Here is a 22079-nt window from a genome sequence, read left to right as displayed (position 1 = left end):
AAAGAACCATCTTCGAAGGACGATCGACACGGAAGAAAAGGAATATTTCATTCAGATGAAACGTACGCGATATTTGAAATTATTTGTATCGTCATGTGCACGTCGATCCGGTAAAACGTCAATCTGATCGAGATTGAGAATCACTGGGGAAGTTGTAAGGGGGTGGTCTGGTAGGGCGTCGCCGCGTCTCCACCACCCCCACGAGCTATCGACCGAAAGAGAAGCGAGAAAGAGAATCGACGGACAGAGCGAGAGAAGTGGGAGAGGAACAACGACAGAAGAAAAGAGGGACCTAGGGTGAAAAGAAAGAGAGAAATAACGCTGTGCAGGAGCGAGCAGGAAGGGAATACGCAGCGTTTACTATAGTCGCGCCAAACAGTTACAACCTATATATACGTATATGTATTTTGTGAGTCGTCGTCGTCGTCGTGGAACACTTTGCACCCTTAAAGAAGAACTCGAAGAAAGAAAGAGAAAAATGACGCGTCAAAATCTATAACGAATGAATGTGAAGATGTGGAGAACAAAGAGAGATGGAATATTAAAGGAATCGTAATTTGAATGAGAGAGTTGAGGAAGGAATGAGATTTACAGGGAGGAATTAGAGGACACGGTATAGCGAGTGTTACGTAAGGGAACGATATACGGGTTGTGGATAATGGCTACAGTGATGTGAAAAGGGAGACATGAAGGGAGATTGTGAAAGATGGAAAAAAGAAGAGAAACGCGCGGAGGAAGAATTATGAAGTGCTTGAATTAATTGGAGAATCGTTAAATCGAATGGGGTGAACTAACGAAGATGCTGTGAGAGTACAATATTCATTCAGATTCGTACATTTTTTAAATTATAGTATCCGGTTAGATGAACAATAGACCTTCTCGTTACACGTTCCCTATTAGAAGTCATCCATTTTAGAATAGAAGACAATTTTTGGCTGAAACAAACTTTATTGTTTGTATGTATTTTATTGTTACCTTTTATGAAGTCGTTAGTAGAAAGATATTAAATTAAAGACATGAGGTAACATAGATAAATAGATAAATTTCAACATGGATATATATAGACGAGTTTTCGCAGTAAATAAAAAAAAATAATTATAATACCTAGTAATCTTCATTGATGGAATAAAACAAATAAAATTCCTTCAATTGCGCGAATTCCATTGTACTTACTTTACTTGCTAAATTATCCAAACCATCACCATCTGTCATTTCATATTATCTCCACTGAAGCACAAAATTCTTCTATCCATTTGCAAGAAGAACATGAAAACGACTGAAAGCAAGATAGACCAGAGGACAATAAAGAAGAAGAGAAACGATTCGAAGCCACGCGATCGTTTGAAAAAATAAACGTGGAAACGCGGGAACGTGTGAAAGGTGAACGCGATATCGCTCGTGCGATTTGCTTTTCCAAACGGCAGAGAGAATCTCGTGCGCACCGGAGTCCGTAATAAAAATAAGTTCTACCGATAAAGCGTGGCAGTTAAAACGTTAAAAGTGTATCCGGCTGTAAGGTATCTTAGAGATCGCGGCACGATCATTGGTTTCACCACGAGAGAGCCATGGTCGTTTTAAGGCTTCACCCTGGATCGTCGCACGATCCAGATCAGCGCCGTGAAACCGCGTCGTGACGCTGACCCGCCAGTATCGACCTTGAAAACCAGGCTTAAACTCCTGGACGCGTCTGCATTCTAACGAGGTCCCGTGTCCCGATGATGGAGATGGGGAAGATTCGTTGTGCAGGAAGGAGAAGAAGAGAGAACGAACGGTTGACACGGATACAGAGGTCGAAGGATCTTTACCCCGTCCTATGACCCTCGTGGCAACGAGCTACGTACAAAAATCGAGATCCATCGAGAGATGCTATAAGATCTATTCGGCTGTTCGTTAAGTTCGTGGTGTTTATCGTAAAGTATATGTCGCTTTTATTGTATTTATTAGGAATTTCTATTAAATAATGAAATACTGACCAGTAAACGACACATGTTGACGCATTTAAGGTAAAATGTGTAAAATCTACTCGATGAATAAATCTTGTTGGTGAATAAAGAAAGATAGCAGACGGAAATTGTTTAACAGAATGTTAATTCTATAAAAATACTTTGCGTTTAATTTCGCTATGAACAACCCAATTTTTATACAACCACGACCCTTGTCTGACAGCCAGATATAGATTCCTTCTTTCTTTTCTGTTGTTTAATATTAAAAATTCAATATATTTTCCCCCCTTTTTTGTCGGTTAATATTAGATATTCGATATACGCTCTTCTTCGACCCTTGAATGCAAACCGGTTGAAAAGAACGGTTTTGTATATTCATACGGGAATATTCCCTTTCTCTCTCTCTCTCTTTATCTCTCCCTCCCTTTATATTTCTCTCTCTCTCTCCATCTTTGTCTCTCTCTCTCTCTCTCTCTCTCTCTCTCTCTCTCTCTCTGGAAAGTATAGTCACCGATAGTTGTGAATCTGCCTTTATAAAATATCTATGTGTGAAACGAAATGCGGCGAACTGCATTATAAGCGAATGAAACAATTCATATGAACAAGCTTCATTATTCCAACTTTATATCAAAAATAATATATCAATCTCATAGCTTTATGTTAGAAGAGAACATAGCAGGTATGTCATGTATTCTCAAGATTGTACTCCAACCACAAATCTACCTTACCATCATGATTACCAACAGTCTTTGGATGTTCATGCGTTTATAGAAGATTCAAATATATGAAGATTTAGTATGCGAGAATATATAAAATATTCAAAGTATAGCACTCTTTCTAATATCTAACGAAACAAATCAATTCTAAAAGTATGAATTTACAGAAACATCCGTAGTCTAATTATAAAACAACATGGTACTGAATTTTCACGCGTCATATAACGAGATTAACCCGTCATAATCCTAATAGCGCTTCTAACAATGAAGATGCATCGCCACTTACGTAACGAGACCGTTACCTCAACGTCGCGCTCAACCGCTTTTCTCATGACCTCGAAAGAAATTCACCGATTCGACGATATCCCGAATCTCGAGGGAAGATGGATGAAGGAAACTTATAGACAAAAAGAGTAAGAAACCTGGGCACGGCGAACAACCGTCTACAGCCCTGAGAGAGTGGCCTCGAGATGCTAGAACCGTATATCTGACGTTCCCTTTTCTCCTCTATATGCATCTCTTTTCCTTCCAACCCCTGGCAGCGTTCTCTGCGATTTTCCAGCAACGTGTGCCGGCTTCTACATATATCAGAGTGCGAGAGGCGAGAGCATGGTCGCCGTTATCGATCTACTGCGGAGCAACGGAGGCTGTCGTGAGAGAGAGAGAGAGAGAGAGAGAGAGAGAGAGAGAAGGAAAGAGAGCAGAAAGTCGAAGCTCGAGGGTGGCAAAGTGAGAAAGAGGGAAAAGCCAGAGCGAAGGGGCGAGTCGCGCGGCATGGCGCGGCAGCCGGTCGAGTTCGTCGGAAGAGTGCAGCTACCGTCGCACCGAGTTCGACTCACCCTGTATGAATCGGGCTATTTTTGCGGCCAGGTCTTTCTGCGTGGTCTACTCGTGTTCGTCGAGGCTCCCGGCCCTGAGCTAGGACAATGGCGCGGCCATTGGGGGGGCCTCGAACGCGCACGTATAGCCGCGCTGTCTCGTTTTTGTCGAACAAACTCGGTGGCTCGACCGGAGAATGAACTGGCAACCGGCGTGTGTGTTATTACGAAAAGGGTTGTTGCCTGAACAAAGGATCGAAGCCGCGTCGAAGAGCTTTCGAGAAAAGCTAGCAGCAACAGATTGAAGACTGAGAGAGAGATCGATCCCTCTCGAGTTTTTTCTCTGCCTGATAGGTAAAAGCAACTGAGACGATCCCGATTTCTCTCCTCTCTCTCTCTCTCTCTTTCTCTTTTTCTTGTTCTTTTTCTTGCCACCAATGTAACGTTCGGTTACCGATGTAAACCCAAAACTGATCCACCAGGAAAAAATAAATGTATTACACGAGTGACGAATAGAGTAAGCGAGTCTCCTTGGCATCGTTTCAGAGTGTAATCTACCTACTTTCAAACTCGCCGAGGTCAAACACACCGCTTCGAGACACGGTTATTAATAACTCTCGATTTCGACGGTTTATCCTGACTGTACGGTTGTTTCGAGCTACCTGTCCTTCTGACCTGTCCCGTTACACCCGACACAAAAAGGAAAAGATCGGAGACGATCGATGTTGGTCCTTCCAAATCGGAGATTTTTTGTACGAAAGATACACAGAGATACAGAGAAGGGAACGGAATGAGAAGAGAAAGAAAAAGATAGCGAACGTGTCGAAGAACGGCAACCTCGCACCCTGACATGCCGCCACCATCACGACGACGGCATCGACCGCAGCCCCAACGCTGCAATGCGACGTTGCCATCCCAACGGGCAACAGCCCTTGCGGCCGAACCGCGCCGGGGGCCGTGGTGGCATGGCCAGATTTTCACGGCACGCTCCTGTACCGTTCGTCCGGTCATTGGTCGGTGAGGACACGCGACCCCCAGGACCGTCGCGATCAACACGGATACCACGTGGCACCGGCATCTTTACACTCCACGATGCTATCCTACAAAGTTAATATACGCAAACGTAAGATAAACTTAACCTAATATGAACGTATAAATAATCGATAAAACTTAAAAGAGAGTTATTAAAATCAAAAGATTATAGAGAAGTAAAAATTTGATGAAATTTAGTTTAGTTATATTAAATATATATATTTGTGATTAATTAAGCTAAAATTGGTAGGTGATTTTACGCGTTAAAAACCATTAGGCTTTTAGATGGAAAAAAGGAGAGGTTGACGCGCGATTTTTAATTAATTGTGGACACGCAACCCCCAGGACCGTGACGACCATGTCAGAAGCCACGCGGCGATTTCTTCACTTTTTCACGATGTTAACTTGATAATAGCTGAACGTAATTAATGGAGCTTAAACAGAGGTGTTTGAGATTGTTTGAGGGAAACGATATAAATAGGTAGACGTTCTTCGTTCTTTAGAGGCAGTAGATTAATAAATGATGTTTGAAAATTGACATTCTGTTTGGAAAGTACACAAGATGAACGACCAACTGTGAAGAATATAGACGGAAGCAACGAAAGGTTAATGTGATTTTCTAATTAGATGCAGACACGCGACCCCACCGCGTCATCGAATGCGGATCCCACGTGACCACAATTCCCTTATCCTCGACAGTGATGATTAACGATGTCCAAGATTTAATGCACTTGGATGATTAATAAAGTTCGAAACGGTGCGTTTAAACAGTCTGAAATGAAAAAAGGAGAAACTGACAAACGCAGATGGAAATTGCAAGAAAGGAAATAAAATAAATAAAAATAATAGATACATTATCGTGATCGTGAATTTCCACGTTCAATTTAATTCAATGCACTTATTTAAAAACGATTTCAAACGCAGAAATAAGATAAATATGGACAGAAAATATGAATGAGAGAGGAGAAATGAGAAACGCAACCGTGAACGGTTCGGGAAACACAAATCACACGAAAAGAAAAAATGAGAAATTAACAGTCGATGTATAAAAATCACGTAACATTTTATTAAACTCGTTTCCAGTAGGTGTAATGCATGTGTACGTGTTGCTTTCTTCGTTTCGTACTTTCTTCCTGTTTTTTTTTTTTTCTCACTTTCGAACCCTTCCTACTCTTTTCTCGTTTAATAAAATATCGGATACCGCTTCGTAGGAATTACTTCTTACATTTAGACCACAGAAATATCGATTTCGTTCTATTATTCTCTCCTCTTACTTTTTCTCCCTCTTGTCGAAGAGATCGCGGATAACCGACGTCATTCGCAAGATTGAATTTGATACAAAGGAAAAGCACACGACGTGTCCAGCCACGTTCTAATCAAAAGAACAGGATACTTCAACACAAGTTTCTATTCGCATCGTATAAAAATAAACAATTTTGGAAGTAGAATTGGCAGTCGACGGGGATGTCCGCGATGCAAATTATGAAAAAATACGACATCCAACGTCTCCGGGCACTCGCGACATCGTGTTACAAGATTATCTCTCAAAAATGCTTCGTTTTCTACCTTTTTCTTTTTTCTTTTCACAATATAATAATATAATATATATTATATATATGTATATATATTATATAAATATAAAAAATCATCCGACAAAAATATATTACGGGATAAAATATGCATTTCGATAAGTAGCTTGGATCCGTGTCCTTATCGTGAACAATTATAATCGTTACTCGATAGTTTCAATAATCGCAGGCGTTAATTGATAATTGTATGCGTAGTTAATAACTATATAATATCGGTGATGATAATAATATATATAATATATATATTGTAATGATAGCGATAAACTTAATAGTAATGATAATTATAATCGTGATGATATATTAATAATTGTAAAATATATTTGTTTTAATAATTAAAAAACAGGATGGTCAGGTTGTCGCGTCTGACATGTGTTTGATTTTGCTTTTTCCCTCTTTTCTTTCTCTTTTTTTTGTATGTCACTTTCCGCTTCCTCCATTTGATTGCAATATTACAAAGATAATAATAGAAAATGATCGCATCACCAACGAATCAACGCGGGAGAACCGAGTGAAAAAATTATCTATGAATGACTACGTGGTTATATATATATGTATATATATATATCATTTTATATATGTATATATGTATATAATATATTCATATATAAATATCTTATGTCTTGCTCGTTTTATAATTCTGATTATTTTATTTTTTTTCAATGTGACAAATTTATTTATATTTCATGTTGATACAACGATAATCAATCAAACACAAAGCGTTTATAAACAACCAGACAAGAACACAGGAAAGAAAACATAAGTACACGATATATGAAAATCATATTATATATTAAAATATTCATAATATTAATAATAATAATAAAATTAATAATAATAATAATAATAATAGTAATATATTATCGCATGTCCGTAAAATTACATAAAAAAATATAGAAAATAATAAACTCATAGCTTCTCTATTATATATATTTATATATATATATATTTTTTGTTTCATTCATTCAGTTTCACTCGCAGACACATACACTCTTCCCGGGATATTAATTTCCTTGTTCCCTTTCATCCAAAAAAGCCTTCCTCTCCCCCTCTACCTCTCCATGCGATTCTTGCACGCTGTCAAAAATAACTTTCGTTATGAACCTCACCCTCTGTCTCATCCTCGGCCCTGTTCATTACGAAAAAAGAAAACACGTTTACAATTATGTATTTAGATTACGCGATGGATAATAGCGGCGATCGTTATTGATATAATATATTACCGATATTACATACAATAATTTTTTAGAATTTTCGTTCTATTTCAGTACGGTTCGGTATGCTGCGGTATGGTGAGATCCGTGTATATGTTACGCGTGTGTATATGCATATAATGATGTACATGATATAATGTCGTGTATCCTGCGGTTATGTGTATATAGTTCGTTCTCGGTACGATGGTAGGCGGTAGCGGATGGTCAGGCATATTGTATCGTAATATCAATCGTTGACGTTGCACGATGATGACGACGACGACGACCGGAACACGCAAACGCCGGTAAATTTGTGGAGAAACGAGCGACCACCAGAGGGAATCGGTTCGATCAGCTTTGGCCGGATCGTTTCGATCGCAACTCGCTGACGGAAGCGGATCCCTCCGTGTCGCTCGTCGGCCACGGCGCATCGAGTCGCAAATGGATTATTGCTGGTTCGGTTAACGTCGTTACGGGATTAATTATAGCTATCGTCGGAGCGGGGCGACCGATTCCCGTGGCCCGTCAATACGCGACACGCTTCGTCGTCGTTTCACCAAGCATCTTGCTTTAACTATTCCCTATTCTCCCTGCCCTTCCTCTCTTTTTCTCTGATATACGCGAGACTGTCCAAAAATCATCTGGACTCACGAGACCGTAATGCCCAGACTGACTTGTCATCACCGAACGGTGCAAGCGATTCCATCGTTTCTCTTTCTTTTCTGTCTATCCGCTCTACAGTTCGTACCTTTTCTTCCTAACGCGGGTACTTAGACAGTTGATCTATATACCGCCATCTGGATCACGAAGAAGTCGAGGAAAAGAGGATACAGAGGTAGGAATACGTGTGTATCGTGCGACGAACCAGAAGAATCGTCACTTCCTCGCTCAAAATCCAACAACTTTCTATTTTGAAGGATCCTCCGAAGAGCAACAAGGAAGTTTCGTTGAAGAAACTGAACGAGACACGAGGGTCGAAGAAGAACGGGAAGGGGGCGGCCGATGCAATCAACGTACAGGAAAAACGAGGAAAGAGGGCGGAATAGCCGGAAGTTGGATGTAAAAACGTGACAGGAGACGCGAGCGACACTTCTTCCCGTTCGTTTCCCGAGAACTTTTGGTTTTCAGTTCTTTTCTGTTTCGATTACCTGACTGGCAGAAAACCTGGACCAGGCTATATATACAGACTATCATATAAGAAAGAGACCGCGAGAACAGAGTGCACGCATTCAACGGATTGTTCGATGCTCGAGCTCTTCTAAATCGTGTTTAAGACCGTAATCGGAGCTGACACCGGTGAAGAAAAGATTTCGAAAATATAATCACCAAGTCCATCTGACACAGTCCGGCCAAGCCGGTGCACTTTCACGCTCTCCAGTGTCCGACGAAAATACACGATTTCTTCGATTTTATTACTCATTTCTCTAATTAAGAGTAGATACTATATATCGATAGTTAAATATCATATTAATAATAATAGTAATTATAATGATCATAATAATAATAGTAATAGTAATAGTAGTAGTAGTAGTAGTAGTAATAATAATAATAATAATAATAATAGTAATAATAATAATAATAATAATAATAATAATAATAATAATAATAATAATAATAATAATGCTGATAAATATCATGACGTTAATAAAATATCGGATATAAAATACTTTTTGCTACATATATTAAGATTTTTCTTTCAGTAATCGACTTTTTTCTTTTTACTTCTTTATCTCTCTCCCTTTTCCCCTTGCTCGTCGCCTCGCAGGGGATCTCGAAAGAATACTAAGCACAACATTCAATATATATAATCTATAATATATAGATAATATGTATATCGTAATCGTAATAATGGGACAACTATGATAATGTGCTATACGTTTACATGCATCTCAGCAATACGATCACTGGAAAATATCCTTCTTTTTTTCAATGAAATTCAGATTCGTTTCGGTAGTTAATTACTTTCTTCTCTTTTTGCTTCTAACAAACCCACCCCCGTCTTACTTCCCACCCTATTCCACCTACGGATATAATTCTACGTCGTAATTTCACGGTAATTCTCTTTTTCTTCGTACATTAATTCAATTTCATCCGCCTTTTGTCGCCTGTCTTTTCGGTCTGTCGGTAGAAAAAAAAGAAAAAAAAAAGATAAAATATTATTACAGGTAATACGTCGCAATCTTATTCTCTTCGCGTTTCGCCGCAGTCTCGTATATCGATTTTCATTTTCGACACGCGTTTTCGCAGCCCTTTCGGTCTTGTCTCGATTTCTCTCTAGTTAACGAGGAAACATACTTAGTTTCAACGTTACACACGACACTGGTCTTAATAATATAATATTAATATTACAATATACATTTACATTTATATATATACTATAGAGATTTTTGAAATACTGATTCTCTAGTTTTTGGAGCGGTTGCCACGCTCGGATCGCGTCGCGTTCACGAGGAAATCCTTCCTCAAATGATCACACGCACGCCATTGATGCACACGCACACCCCTATTGCCTAGAAAGACGCCTCTCCCCCTGGCGAAGAAAGGAAAGCCGTATCGCAACTCGTTGCATCTACATGTAAACTGCGCGTCCTTGTTTTCTCGCGAACACACAAGCGTTCTCTCTTTCATTGTTCTTAAAACTAGTTTTAAATAATTCATGTCTAAAACAAAAAATAGTTTTCCTTAGGACATAGCGATTATAAAATGAAAAGGTAGACGAGAATAAAAAATTAATATAAGAAAACTTGAGATTACATATATAGGAACACAAACGAACAAAATAAAAGTCGAAAAGAACGAGGATCGATATGCACGAGATTTTGACGATCCATCGAAGAATCATTGTTTCGAGAATTCACAATGTTTTTCTGTTTCACCATGTTTAACCCTTTCGACATTCCCTCGCGATCGTCCTCGTTCGGTTGTCGCTGCGCCAATCTGAATCTGTTTACATGTGTTCGTTATTCTTCATCCTTCGTTTATCTTTCCTTTACCGACAGATAATTGCAAAGCTCATCGACTGCTCTTTGTATCTGTCCGTTTCTGAAGAACATAATTCGTTCACATTATAATTACGTGACTATATCCTATTTGCATCTAGCTTCCATATAACATCTTCAATAACTTCGTGGCCATAGTTCGCAACAATATCAACCTGTAGCAAGTTGACCAACTTAAATTTATTCATATTGGACATGACTCACTGAGAATAAACGAACACTCTCTAATCTAAACCACTGAATCTAATCTTTAGGTATAACAATTATTTCCTTTACTCGCAGCGCAATACATACGGTAACAAAAATAAATTATAATTTGTGCAAACGCGCGCAAACAGATTTGACGTGAACGCAAGACGAACGGTGTCGCTGAGGAAACTGAAATGGCTACGCTTGCTACGTGATATCTCGATGGATCGACGGTGATGCGCGCGTGCAACGATTGCGAACGCAATAAACTGAGCACAGCTACGCTTTCGTTCGTCCTTTGCGACAATTAAGTAGACGAGTAAGTAGTTCGAGTAAGTAATTGTGCGGTGGCACGTTCGAGAACTTGAGTCCGATATGATCGACGTACTACCGCGCCATTTATATCGATCCATATAGAATAATACAGTGAGCTGCGCGTTTTCGTATCCTCGAACGTGTAACCTTTCTGTTTCTTTTTCTCTCCGCGATAATACAAACGCGTGTATATAGTATCTATAATACATAATATATATATATATAATATATTAAATATATTCGAACGATCTCACTCATATCCAATCACTATCCATCGTTGATCGATAGCTTGCACAGCGCACGAAAGGAGATGAAAAAGATGGAGAACGATCGAAAACAAGGCGTAAAACGAGCCGAAAAATATAAAGAAAAATAGAAGAAGAATGTGTCGCAGCGACGAAGTTTGGTTTTCGCGAGGAAAAATTCAGTTCGTTATGTAACTGAGAGTAGAACCTCTATCGGCTGCGATTGATCGATAGGAGTCGTTCTAAAGGGATAAAACAATCTTTAAACAGCATTTCAACTAAACGGCAAACAAAAAATATGATTCCGTGCCAAGCTTTAAACTGATCCAGCGAACCACTATGCGCAAGTACAGAAATAGATGCGAAATATATGCATACATACTATATATAGACCAATAATAATAATGATTTCAATGATAATAATATTAATAATATAATTGATAATAATTAATAATCAAATATATAGTTATTTAATAGAATATAATAATATAGTAAATACGGACAAATTAAGCAACAACGATCATCTATTTTTCTTTCTCTCTCTGTCTCTCTCTCTCTCTCTCTCTCTCTCTTTCACTCTCTTTCTCTCTGTTTCTATAATATTTATATATATATATATATACTTATTTATATATATATATATGTAAATATATTATAAATATATATAAATATAATATTATATTAATATAATATTAATATAAATTATATATATATATATACGTCTCGATATACCTATAATTAATTTATAATCCGTTTTCATTCATTTTCATCAAAGTTTTTTTTTCTCCTCACTCGCTAGATTTCCTTATTACTCTGTCATCTATTAACGTTTACTTAATCTCCCTTACGTTTAGTTATTATTTTTTGAGATATGTATCGTCGTGTGGGTGTACGTGTTCTCTCTCTCTCTCTCTCTCTCTCTCTCTCTCTCGCAATTGCTCGATACTCGCGTCGTTTCACCCTTTCTCCGCGTCAATTCGAACCTTATTCCATTGAACAATCATCTTTCTGAAAGCGTCTCTATGTTGCCAGAGCTGTTTTCCTATCTCACACCAAAATTCTCCTTTGATCGCTATAACTTCGGGAAAAACCGACGACTCCGGATCCTTTCTAGTGGTTCTCGTATTTCATTTTCACCATCGTCATATCGTCCTCCGTTATCGTTTCACCAAATCCCCCCCCCCCCACCGGTTTCCTCGTCGTCTCGTTCCTCGAAACCGAAATTCTCGCGTTTATCTCGACATGGCGACCCAATCGCGTGTATCCGTTTCATTAACGTGTTGGTGTGTGTTGGTATGTGTAGATGTGTTCCTTCGTGTGTGTGTGCGTGTGTAGAGTGTGAGCACGTGTCCGCGCACAGTACTGGTATTCTCACGACGCGGCGACAGTGAGATCGCCGACGTCTGTGTTCGCAGACTCGTTTAAAACAACTTCCCGTCTTATTTCTCTCGTCTTTGTTTCTTTTTTTTTCTTTTTTTTTTACGAAAATGGCAGTTATCGGTCACAGCCAATGGCTATATCAATAATCATTATACGTTACGCTTTAATACGATTATTACGATATTAGTTAACCTTAGACGACGTTTTATTACTCGTTACGTTAAAACGCGGTAAATGCCTCCTACAAAGAACGCGCTACAAAGAATACACAGCATGCCCTGTCACTCAGATCGCGGCGAAGTCGCCACGAGGGTTTACCAGCGTTGCGTTCGAAGGGAGAACGCCACGATTTCCTGCTTTATCGATATCCACGGGAAACAAGAAGATTGTAAATCGTGAAATGATCGCGTGATTCGTCTTTGAACGAGAGATACACACCGCGAGCAACGATCCACCGACAAGTTTGATATTCCTGAATGTGTCTTTGTCCGTGATCCATCACGATTTGGTGCCGATGAAATGTGTCAGACTGGTCGCGTTTTATCGATCTGATAAAACCACTTCCATAGAAGGAAAGCGGCGCCCCGGGACGGTCGTAAACTGTCGGTCGCGAAGTTGAAAAACACCAACAGAGATCATACGATGATTGGTCCGCGAGAGATTATGCAACGTCGCGATTAGACGTTTTTATTCGCGAGAAACGCGGAAACAAACACGCGAGAAGAGAAAAAAGTAATAAAATAAAGAAAAATCGTATAAAATAAACGACCTTTTCAAGAATACGGTTAACAAAACAACTAATAATGTTCCATTTTGATTTTAATACATTTCGTCGCTTTTTCTGTTTAACTTGATAAAAAAATAATATTTCATTAACTCCACATAAAATAACGAGAAACAGATTAAATAACAGTAAAATAACGTCACTTGCGATATTTATAAAAAATATATACTGCATATATATATATACATATCATTCCTTTAATGGCATTTATATAATTTACTTATAATAATTCTTTCAAAACCGCGCAAACAACTTAGAAACGTGTAAAATAGAATTAAAGTCGAATTAGAAAAATAAACAGGGGAACATAATCACATCGCAAGTGTACAATACTTTGTCCGTCTGACACATCATTGACTAATATCACTGAAAACGATTCAACGTTAAGTGAAAAAGGAACTGCGGGTCCAGACAACGTCCGTGTTTCGCGTGCCGCGTAGAAAGAACACCCCGGAAAAATGCTACGCGATCATTTCCATCATTCTGCTTCCAAACTATCCCACTTCAACCGATTAATAAGAAGATCGGGCGGTCTCTCCTCCTGCTGAACGACTCATCGAAGAAACGATTGATTGGCGCGTGCGGTGGGTGAATCGCGTGGAAAAAAAATGCCCGGATAAGAATGAACACCGTCGCTAAACTAACCTTCCCATCGTAGAACAATATAGCAGCTAGTCGAAATCGACATTTATTGGTAGAAGAACATAGCGAACAACTTTTGATTCACGTATGGCACTGCAAATCTCGCTACCCTTCTGGTCTAGTGTCTGATCGATACTCTATAATCGATGGTACACGGTCAAGGAGGAAGATTAACGCACAACCTCGATTAGGGAAAAGTTGTCTCCTTGAGAACAAAAACGGCAATCGTCACCCTTAGCACGCGGCTCGACGCAACGGAAGAACGAATCGACTCGTCGCGATCCCTTCTGCTGTAACTTTGGATCGACTCGACGGACGTTAGCAAAAGTGGCTGGAGATGATGGCGAACGCATTGCCACGAACGATGCTTGTTCGTCCGTTGAAACGAACGAAAGTCGGGACAACGATGGTCGCGACGGCGTTATCGGTGGGTAATAAGTGCGAAATTGGAGCGAGAACACGAAACAACGTGTACGCGTGCGCCGTGAACGTTGCAAAGCAGCGCACGTCACGCGTGCAGTGACCTAACTGACGAAGATGACGATCGTGAGGAACGATGACGCCGACTCTGCCGCGATATGTCGGAACCTCGGCCAAAGTGAAGGCTACCTGACGCGTCGGTGAATCGGTTAAGTGTTATCTAGCAGTAGTCGTCCTAAAGTCTAGCGGAGGTTCTCGACAAATTGTTACTCGTTTGTTCATGATATAGTCCTGCCGCGGAACCCGGCACACTAAACACACAGAGCTGTATCGTCTTCCGGAATCGCGCGTCGGGAGAAGGGAAGACTGCGTAACGGCGAGCGCGGGCGCGATCTACGTGCGGTCAGCAAGGCTACCTCTGTCAGTTATACGTATCAAACCGCGACTTTCCCAATGGATCATTCGTGGTACATTGGGAAGACGGCCCTGAGTGAACCGAGTTTCGCTGCACATCGACGCCGTCGAACACGCGCCTCGAAGGGAGCCACGGCTATGGATATTATATCGTTGACAAATTGCTTTAATTCTGCTACACTTTTCATGCAGACATTTCGTTCTGACGCATGTCGAGGTTGTTTCGCGAGTACAACGAGACGCGCTTCGAATTTTGGCAACCACCCACTGTTATTCCTTTCCACCACCCTTGTCATCTCTCGATTTATCTCGCGAGACGTTTTCGGTTTCACCCGTTCTTTCTCCACGTTCGAGCAAGTACCAGCAGTTTTGCCGAGCAAATACCAACACAACCACACAGAGTCCAGCGACGTATTCTCGTCCGTCCGTTTCGCGATCGTCGATAGTCCCCGTCGTCTTTTCTCTAGCGCGCGACAAGAACTGCGGCGCGATATTCGAAAATTCCGTCAAAGAAGAAGAAACAAGAAAAAACGTAAGAAGAGCGAAAACTCGCGCCTGTATCTTCTTCGCGTTCATTTTCTTTCCCTTTTTTACTTTTTCTCTCGTACTTTCCCTTCCCCTTCACCCATTCTCACCCCTTTCTCTGATCTCGAACTGCGAGAATCAGATCAGACTTTATGCAACTAAGTTAATGACAGTGTATCTGGCATGATCTACATATGCATGTACAAGCACGCCGACCGTCTTTCTCTTTTTTCGTCATCTTTTTTGTTTTTTTGTTCCTTTATATTATATTCTGAGCGGCGGCGTCCCCGTATATCGGAACGTAGATGCTAAAGAGAATACCTATAAATATAGTTTATATGTATATATATAGAATATAATATAATAATATAATATAATATAATAATAATAATAATAATAATATATATAATATATAATATAATATAATATAATATATGTTTATGTCATCACCATATCTTTTACACTTCTTTTCGTTTTCTCTTGCCATTACCATTCACTCTTTTCATTCATTCTCACAATCTCTCTAATTTATACTTAACATAGAAAAAATATAGAATTTATTTGCCTCGAACTTAAATATAATAAACCTCTCTCTCTCCCTTTCTCTCCCTCTCTCGAGTGTCGATTAAATATACATATGTATACATATAATGTTTCTATATATGTATATATATATATATATAAGATTATATTCTTCGCGCGTGTTTGATCTATGTGTGTTATATGTGTGTTTATATGTGTTATGTTAGTGCACGTCATATTACGTTCACGTATGTGTATGTTCTTTGAACGTGTATGTACATGTGTACAAGTGTATGGATGTGTGTAAACGTACATTTAGAAGGATTTCATGCGTCTACGCGTGAACTCGTCATTCATATGTGACAGGATGTGTGATGTCCTGCGGAGCAACAAATAATAATATTATACATACATGTCTAATATACATTGGCGCTAAAATGTAGCGCGATTCTGTATGAAAGCTGAGTGTGAACCTGCTCGTAGGGAGTGTATGTATGCCCGTGTGAAAGTGTGTACCTAATGCTTGTGTCTATTTCGATTAACCGGTAGCTCGCGAAGAGAACGCGTTTTTTTGACAAGAAGGAAGAGTTTTCTCTTGTTTATTATTTCCTTTCGTACGAAAAGAATGACACGGATAAAGGGGGTGGTTTTTGGGCATCAGGGTATGCTAGGACGGGGTCGTTCAAAACAAAACACATAGTGAACAAAGAAATCTGCTGAACGATTAAAAAAAGACATTACAAAATAAAAATAATAATAATCAATATTATAAAATAAAAAACGAAGGGGATGAGTCTAGCTGAGAAACTATCGAGGCACCCGCTATACAGAGCTGCAGCTCGAACGACCGAAAAAATATCCTCTTTCTATTCGAACATCCGACAACATTGGATGACGTACATTATATATAATATATATATTTTATATGTAATATGTATTAATAATATACCTCGACTTGTTCGGAGCTGCGCCTTGAGCATATCTTCGTTTAAAAATGGCAACGATTGACAAGAAGTTTTCGACGATTTGAAGATAGGAGAAAAACAGAAAACGAAAGGAAAGGAACAGCTTCGCGCAGCAGTTCCAGTAACAGACAACGAGGAAGAATCACGTGAATGTGAAAGAACTAGAGGAAAGTAGAACGGGCGATAGTACTCGACATCGAAGTCAGCATAAATATAAAATAGAAGGAGTCAAAAAAGGGGAAGTAGTTCCGTCCCTCGGCTTTTTTCTACTCTTAATATCGGAAAAAAAGAAAAAAGAAGCAGGCCAAAGCGTTCATCGCGTTCTTCAGCCGATAAAGACCGTTCGTCCAGCTTTCTTTCCCTTCTGAAATAGGATTATCCGAACAAACAACAAGTAACATTGTTTCTCGCTGAAAGAAGAAGAAAAAAAAGGAAGGAAGTGAATTACAACACAGCGGGACGTAAAGAAAAGTACCGGCCACCCTCTCGTTTGTGTTGAACGACGAGTATCGCAATTTCTTTGCCCCAAACGCGCACGCTGGTGGCACATCCAGGAAATCACGACAGTCGTTCGTGAGGATGTCCGCGAGGAAGGACGAGGAAAAGAGACACCATGAAATAGAAGAACTAAAAATGCAAGTTCGTCCTTCCTCTAGTAGAATGACACATACTAATAGCATCCGACATATATCCATGCGATAGAATAATACAATATGTAATAATATAATCACGGCTTGTCGAAAGAAAAGCTAAATATACACGGGTCGTCGATCCCTACAACAAAAGATACATCAGTTTAGTCCTCTTTTGCAAGAGCAAGTTATTACTCGGATTATTCCTTAGGGCCCGAAGAATACGCTCCAGGGAATCGACCGACGGCTTTAATTTTTTTTCTCCTTTCTTTTTTTCTTTTCTTTCCCTTGTTCTCGTTCCTTTCAGCAATCAGGGAGAAGTTGGTTCACGCGTTCCCGCGATGCACCGTATAATCTTAAAACATTTTCTTTCCCTTCAAGCGCTGTCTCCTTTTTCCTTTTTCTCTATTTCCGATTTTTTTTTTTTTTTTTAAGTTTGTTTCTTTTTTTTTGCCTTCGCTCTTTTTTATTTTCTTTTTCTTATAGAACTCTTAATAATAATTTTCATTTATTTTGTCGCCCGGCGTGTGTAGCTGTTCCCGACCACCCGTAGGTCCCGTCGACGAAACGCGCGAAAAATACAAAATCTAAATCTCCTCGATAAAATATCATCCTTCTTACTTGTCAGCCTTTTCTTTCCTGACATCATATATATATATATATATATATTATATATAATATATTTATTTATGTTTTTTTTACATTTAATATATATATTATTATTATTATTATTTCAATTGCTATGTCGCTTATATAAATGTTAAGATATAATACTCTAGTAGCGAGGGAACCTGGGTGGGACGGGCACGCCGTTTTTAATAATACTATCATCTAAGTAATTTTGCGGCAAATCGAGGGACACGTGACCACTCACCCTGTATATTCTTTTTTTTTTTTTAAATCTTTCTTCTCTGGTGCGACGTGTGCTTGTTATATATAATGATGAGATCGGCTGTATGTCTGTAATATGTGTACGTGTAATGTGTATGTATAGGTATGAGTGAGCGTGTACTAGGTTATAAGTTACGTCAAATATGGGCAATTCTTTTTCGGTGATCGTTCGCTGCGATTATGTACGACGAGCTCGCAGGTCTTGAAAGTCCATCGTGTGTCGATACATCTACCGATAGAGTTGCTTTCGTGAAAAGTTTTCACTTGTCATGAGATAGGAAGAGTGACGAGATAATAAATATTTCAAGGATATTTCATTTGTTACGATTGCTCGATTAATCCCATAAATTATTAGCGGAGAAACTTCGAAAGCTGAACTATCGAAAGATGCACGACCATCCTCTTTATCGCTTTCCATTTTGACACTGTCGTCGATTTAAATCGTTTGATTGATTGCCACCAAACACACCTTGCAACCACGTGACAAACTATATTCAATTCGTCATGGAAACTTTTACAAAACATACAAAAGCATTTTTAACATGCTCTCTGAGATTCACATTGCCTGTTCGTTTAGTTATAAGGAAGAATAATAATAAAGGACCTTCATATGCACCTTTTTTTTTCTCAAAATCATCTTGTTTTTATATTATCAGCTGTTCTTACGTCTCCATCTTTGAACCGGCAGTCACGTGATTGCAAAAGACGCGAAGAGCGTAACGATCGAAAGAGCGAATGAACACCACCGCAACTGCGCTTTTGGCTATTCAAAAGCCAAATCACGGCTGATGGAAATCGAAACTCGTAATTTCCATAAAACGTTCAGAACGATAAATAGGACGTTTACGATAATTGATACGCTTCCTAAATAAAAATATAGAATTCGTAAAAACTTTATTTCTCAGTGTTTGCAAGCACCTTTGATATAGTGTTTCATAATGTTTCGCGGAGAATAACGCAATGGCAATTACGGTTTCAATCGTTCCATGCATCGATACGTGAAAGAAGGACGACATACAAAAATATTCAAAAACTATGAATGTTTCGTTCTCGCACGTATTAACGAAGAGTGCTGACTCTCGTTCGTGGATTGTCAATTATATAAAAAAATAACGTCTACGCTAATTAAAATGTTGTCGATGGAGATTCGATTGATTCGATTAATTCGTTCCATTCCATTATCTAGACTGCCTTCGATTCGAAAAGAATTTGTAGAAAAATACGAGAATATACCGTGACGTGAATACAATCAGCGAATGGAATGTTATTGCAATCGATATGAAACGCACTACCTTCAATACTAATTCGTATTTTATCCGAGCAAAGTAACATCTCGGTGGTCAACAGTCTCGTTACTACGAAGGTATCGAACCGTGCGCGTCAAACTTTTTCCCGATAGTTCGAAGGCAACCCCATAAGCGGCAAAGCCAAACGAATCGTCCTTCTTTCACGTAACAGAAACATGTGACGTCCACCATGATACGAACACAGAGAACCGAGTGTGTCACTCATTGCTCTCAATCACGTGTCAGCTCCGACGCCATTCATTCGACGAGTTGATCTTGTGCATAAACCTGCGAGCCAGGATATCTACTACACTTTACGTTATATACCGAGGGTAAAAGTATGAAAACGATGACAATGAATGAGCGAGTATGTTATCTTTCTTTTTAATCTCTCTTTCTCTCCCTCTCTCTCGTTCTATATATTCTTGTAGAACTTAAAAGCTGACTTCGTTGTATTCGGTCGGCGGGAACGACGCGACAAGTTAGCATTTATATCAGGGCATTCCCGGCGCGTAGAAGAGATTATTGGCAGCAGTGGAATTGAGACATTGTGCGCGACCGCTCCCCCGTTGTCGCCGCGGAATCTCACGGTCGTAGTCGTTACGAACGGGGGAACACGAGGCTTTTAATATACGGAAAAATTCGGGGTGGGCGTTCTCCAGCGCCGTCGTTCCTGGATGAGCCGCCAAAAATTGAAGAGCAGATGTTTGTTAATGGTGAGAATCGGTGTTACAGCCGCTGTTACAGGAGCCTGTAGAATCTCTGCTGGCTCTGATCGATGCTTAAGAGAAGATGCGAAGCGCCTGTAAGACAGGCCTGGAGCAGATGGGGCAGCTAGGATCCGAACTTTCGCAGACCCGGTTGCCGCAGTCCAGGCAAAAATGATTGTGTCCGCATGGTACGAGAGCAGCGGTGACCTCCTTGTCGCCGCACACCACGCATTCCCGTCGTCCACCGCCCAACAGTGAATCCGTGGGTGACGTCGGACTCGCTGATGCCGGCGGTGATGGCCTCGAGGGTAACGCAACGCCCGGGAACGACCAAATCGAAGAGGCGGACGCTGTCTGGGACTCGAACGATGGCGACTCGCCTAGTCCTTCGTCCCTTTCCATACCGGCTCCCCAAATCGCCACCAGATCGTTTAGCCCAGGTGCACCGGAACTACTGGACGAGCTGCTGCAACTTCCGCTGCTGGAAAATGCTCCGCTTGATCCGTTCGAACCGTTCGAGCCTGGTGGATCGAGGCAACCAAGGATCGAGCCCAAGCCACCGCGACAGAGCACGCTTAGCAGTTCCGAATCGTCGAGGGTCGTTCCTGTGCCGGTTCTAAGTGCTATGTGTGCCTCGATCTCGCGTCTCGCAGCCTCCACGCTTTCGGGTAGTCCGGTCACCTCGAACACAGGCTCCTTGTCACGACTGGGCGTCACTATGTAGGTATGCGTTTGATGTTGGATTCTCTTGATGGTCGCGCCTTTCGGTCCTACCACCAGGCCCACTACTCTGTACGGGACTCGTACCTGAATCGTCACGTGGCCTGGTACGGACGCTGGTGGTCCAGGAGGTGCGCCCAACAACGCGCCCAACGAGCTCTTGCGCGACGCGCGGATCTGAGAGAAATGCTCCGCGGCTGACAGGATCTCGCGCTTTGCACGGGCCACATCCTCCTTGCGTCCGGTTACCACGAACACCGGCTCCTCGCCACGCACTGGCGTCTTGATGTAAGTGTTGGTCTTCGCCCGCAGTGCTTTGATTTTACAACCTGCAATCAAACCAGAAACGATCGTTTAGTTATAAATTTCTTGGAAACCAACACACGAAATTAAGTTTTCATCGTGTTTTTCTAAGAACGCTATTATATCGAAATGCTAAACGTAATCGATCTTCTCTCCTTTTCTTTTCTTAATTAATTTTATACGCGTATCACATGAATATAGCAAGCCTTATGAATATCGAAGTTTAAGGACTATCGTCCTTTTCTCATTTCAAGATAAATAGCATTAGTACAAATATGTATGATTTATCTACATATCCTGCAAGTCATTCTTACGAGTCCATCCTTAAGATGAATCCTTTCCATTCACAAAATTACAACCACCTATAAAACGCAATTATACGCCGATATAAATCAAACAAATGACCAGAAGAATCATTAATCAGCAAGGGAATTGCACCTCGCCAAGACGTGCGTCCCAAGTACATATATCTTAATTCGCTCGTACCACAACCAAGTCATCGAATTATCCTCACGACCCACGCTTCCTCCCATCTCTGCCAAATCAACCGAGAGTCCGAAAAAACTGCATCCTTCCAAGTACACGTAGCTCGCGAGCCCAGGACTGATCGCAGTTCTACAGAAGGTGGTTGACGGTGTCGGTGCTCCGTCGGAGGAGCAGAGTCTTTGTCATGACGCAATTGTCTGTACGCGGGGAACAACAGACGCATAGCGAGATCTGCGCGTGGTACGAAAAAGGAGAAGCTGTAGAAGAGCGGTGGGATGCCATGTGGAGAGAAGGAAGAAAACGACGGCGGAGAGACAGAGAGAGGGCAGGGTGCAGGAAACTGGAAGGAAGGAGGTCCCGACC

General features: G+C 40.5%; 1 protein-coding gene across 1 annotated transcript in view; it reads right to left on the bottom strand.

The window, feature by feature from the left end:
- Nucleotides 1-11781: 11781 nt before the first annotated feature.
- LOC122568183 (RNA-binding protein MEX3B) overlaps nucleotides 11782-22079 on the bottom strand; it is a 66658-nt gene continuing 56360 nt past the window's right edge. Inside the window, exon 2 of the mRNA XM_043727616.1 lies at nucleotides 11782-21256. Within this exon, the coding sequence (XP_043583551.1) occupies nucleotides 20280-21256 (977 nt within the window). The 3' untranslated portion in view covers nucleotides 11782-20279. The remainder of the gene's footprint in view (nucleotides 21257-22079) is intronic.

The sequence above is a fragment of the Bombus pyrosoma genome, linkage group LG6 (assembly GCF_014825855.1).
Source record: "Bombus pyrosoma isolate SC7728 linkage group LG6, ASM1482585v1, whole genome shotgun sequence".
In the NCBI taxonomy this organism is placed as follows: Eukaryota; Metazoa; Arthropoda; class Insecta; order Hymenoptera; family Apidae; genus Bombus; species Bombus pyrosoma.
The sequence above is the reverse complement of the archived record's forward strand: the minus strand, read 5'-3'. Positions and strand labels throughout refer to the sequence as shown.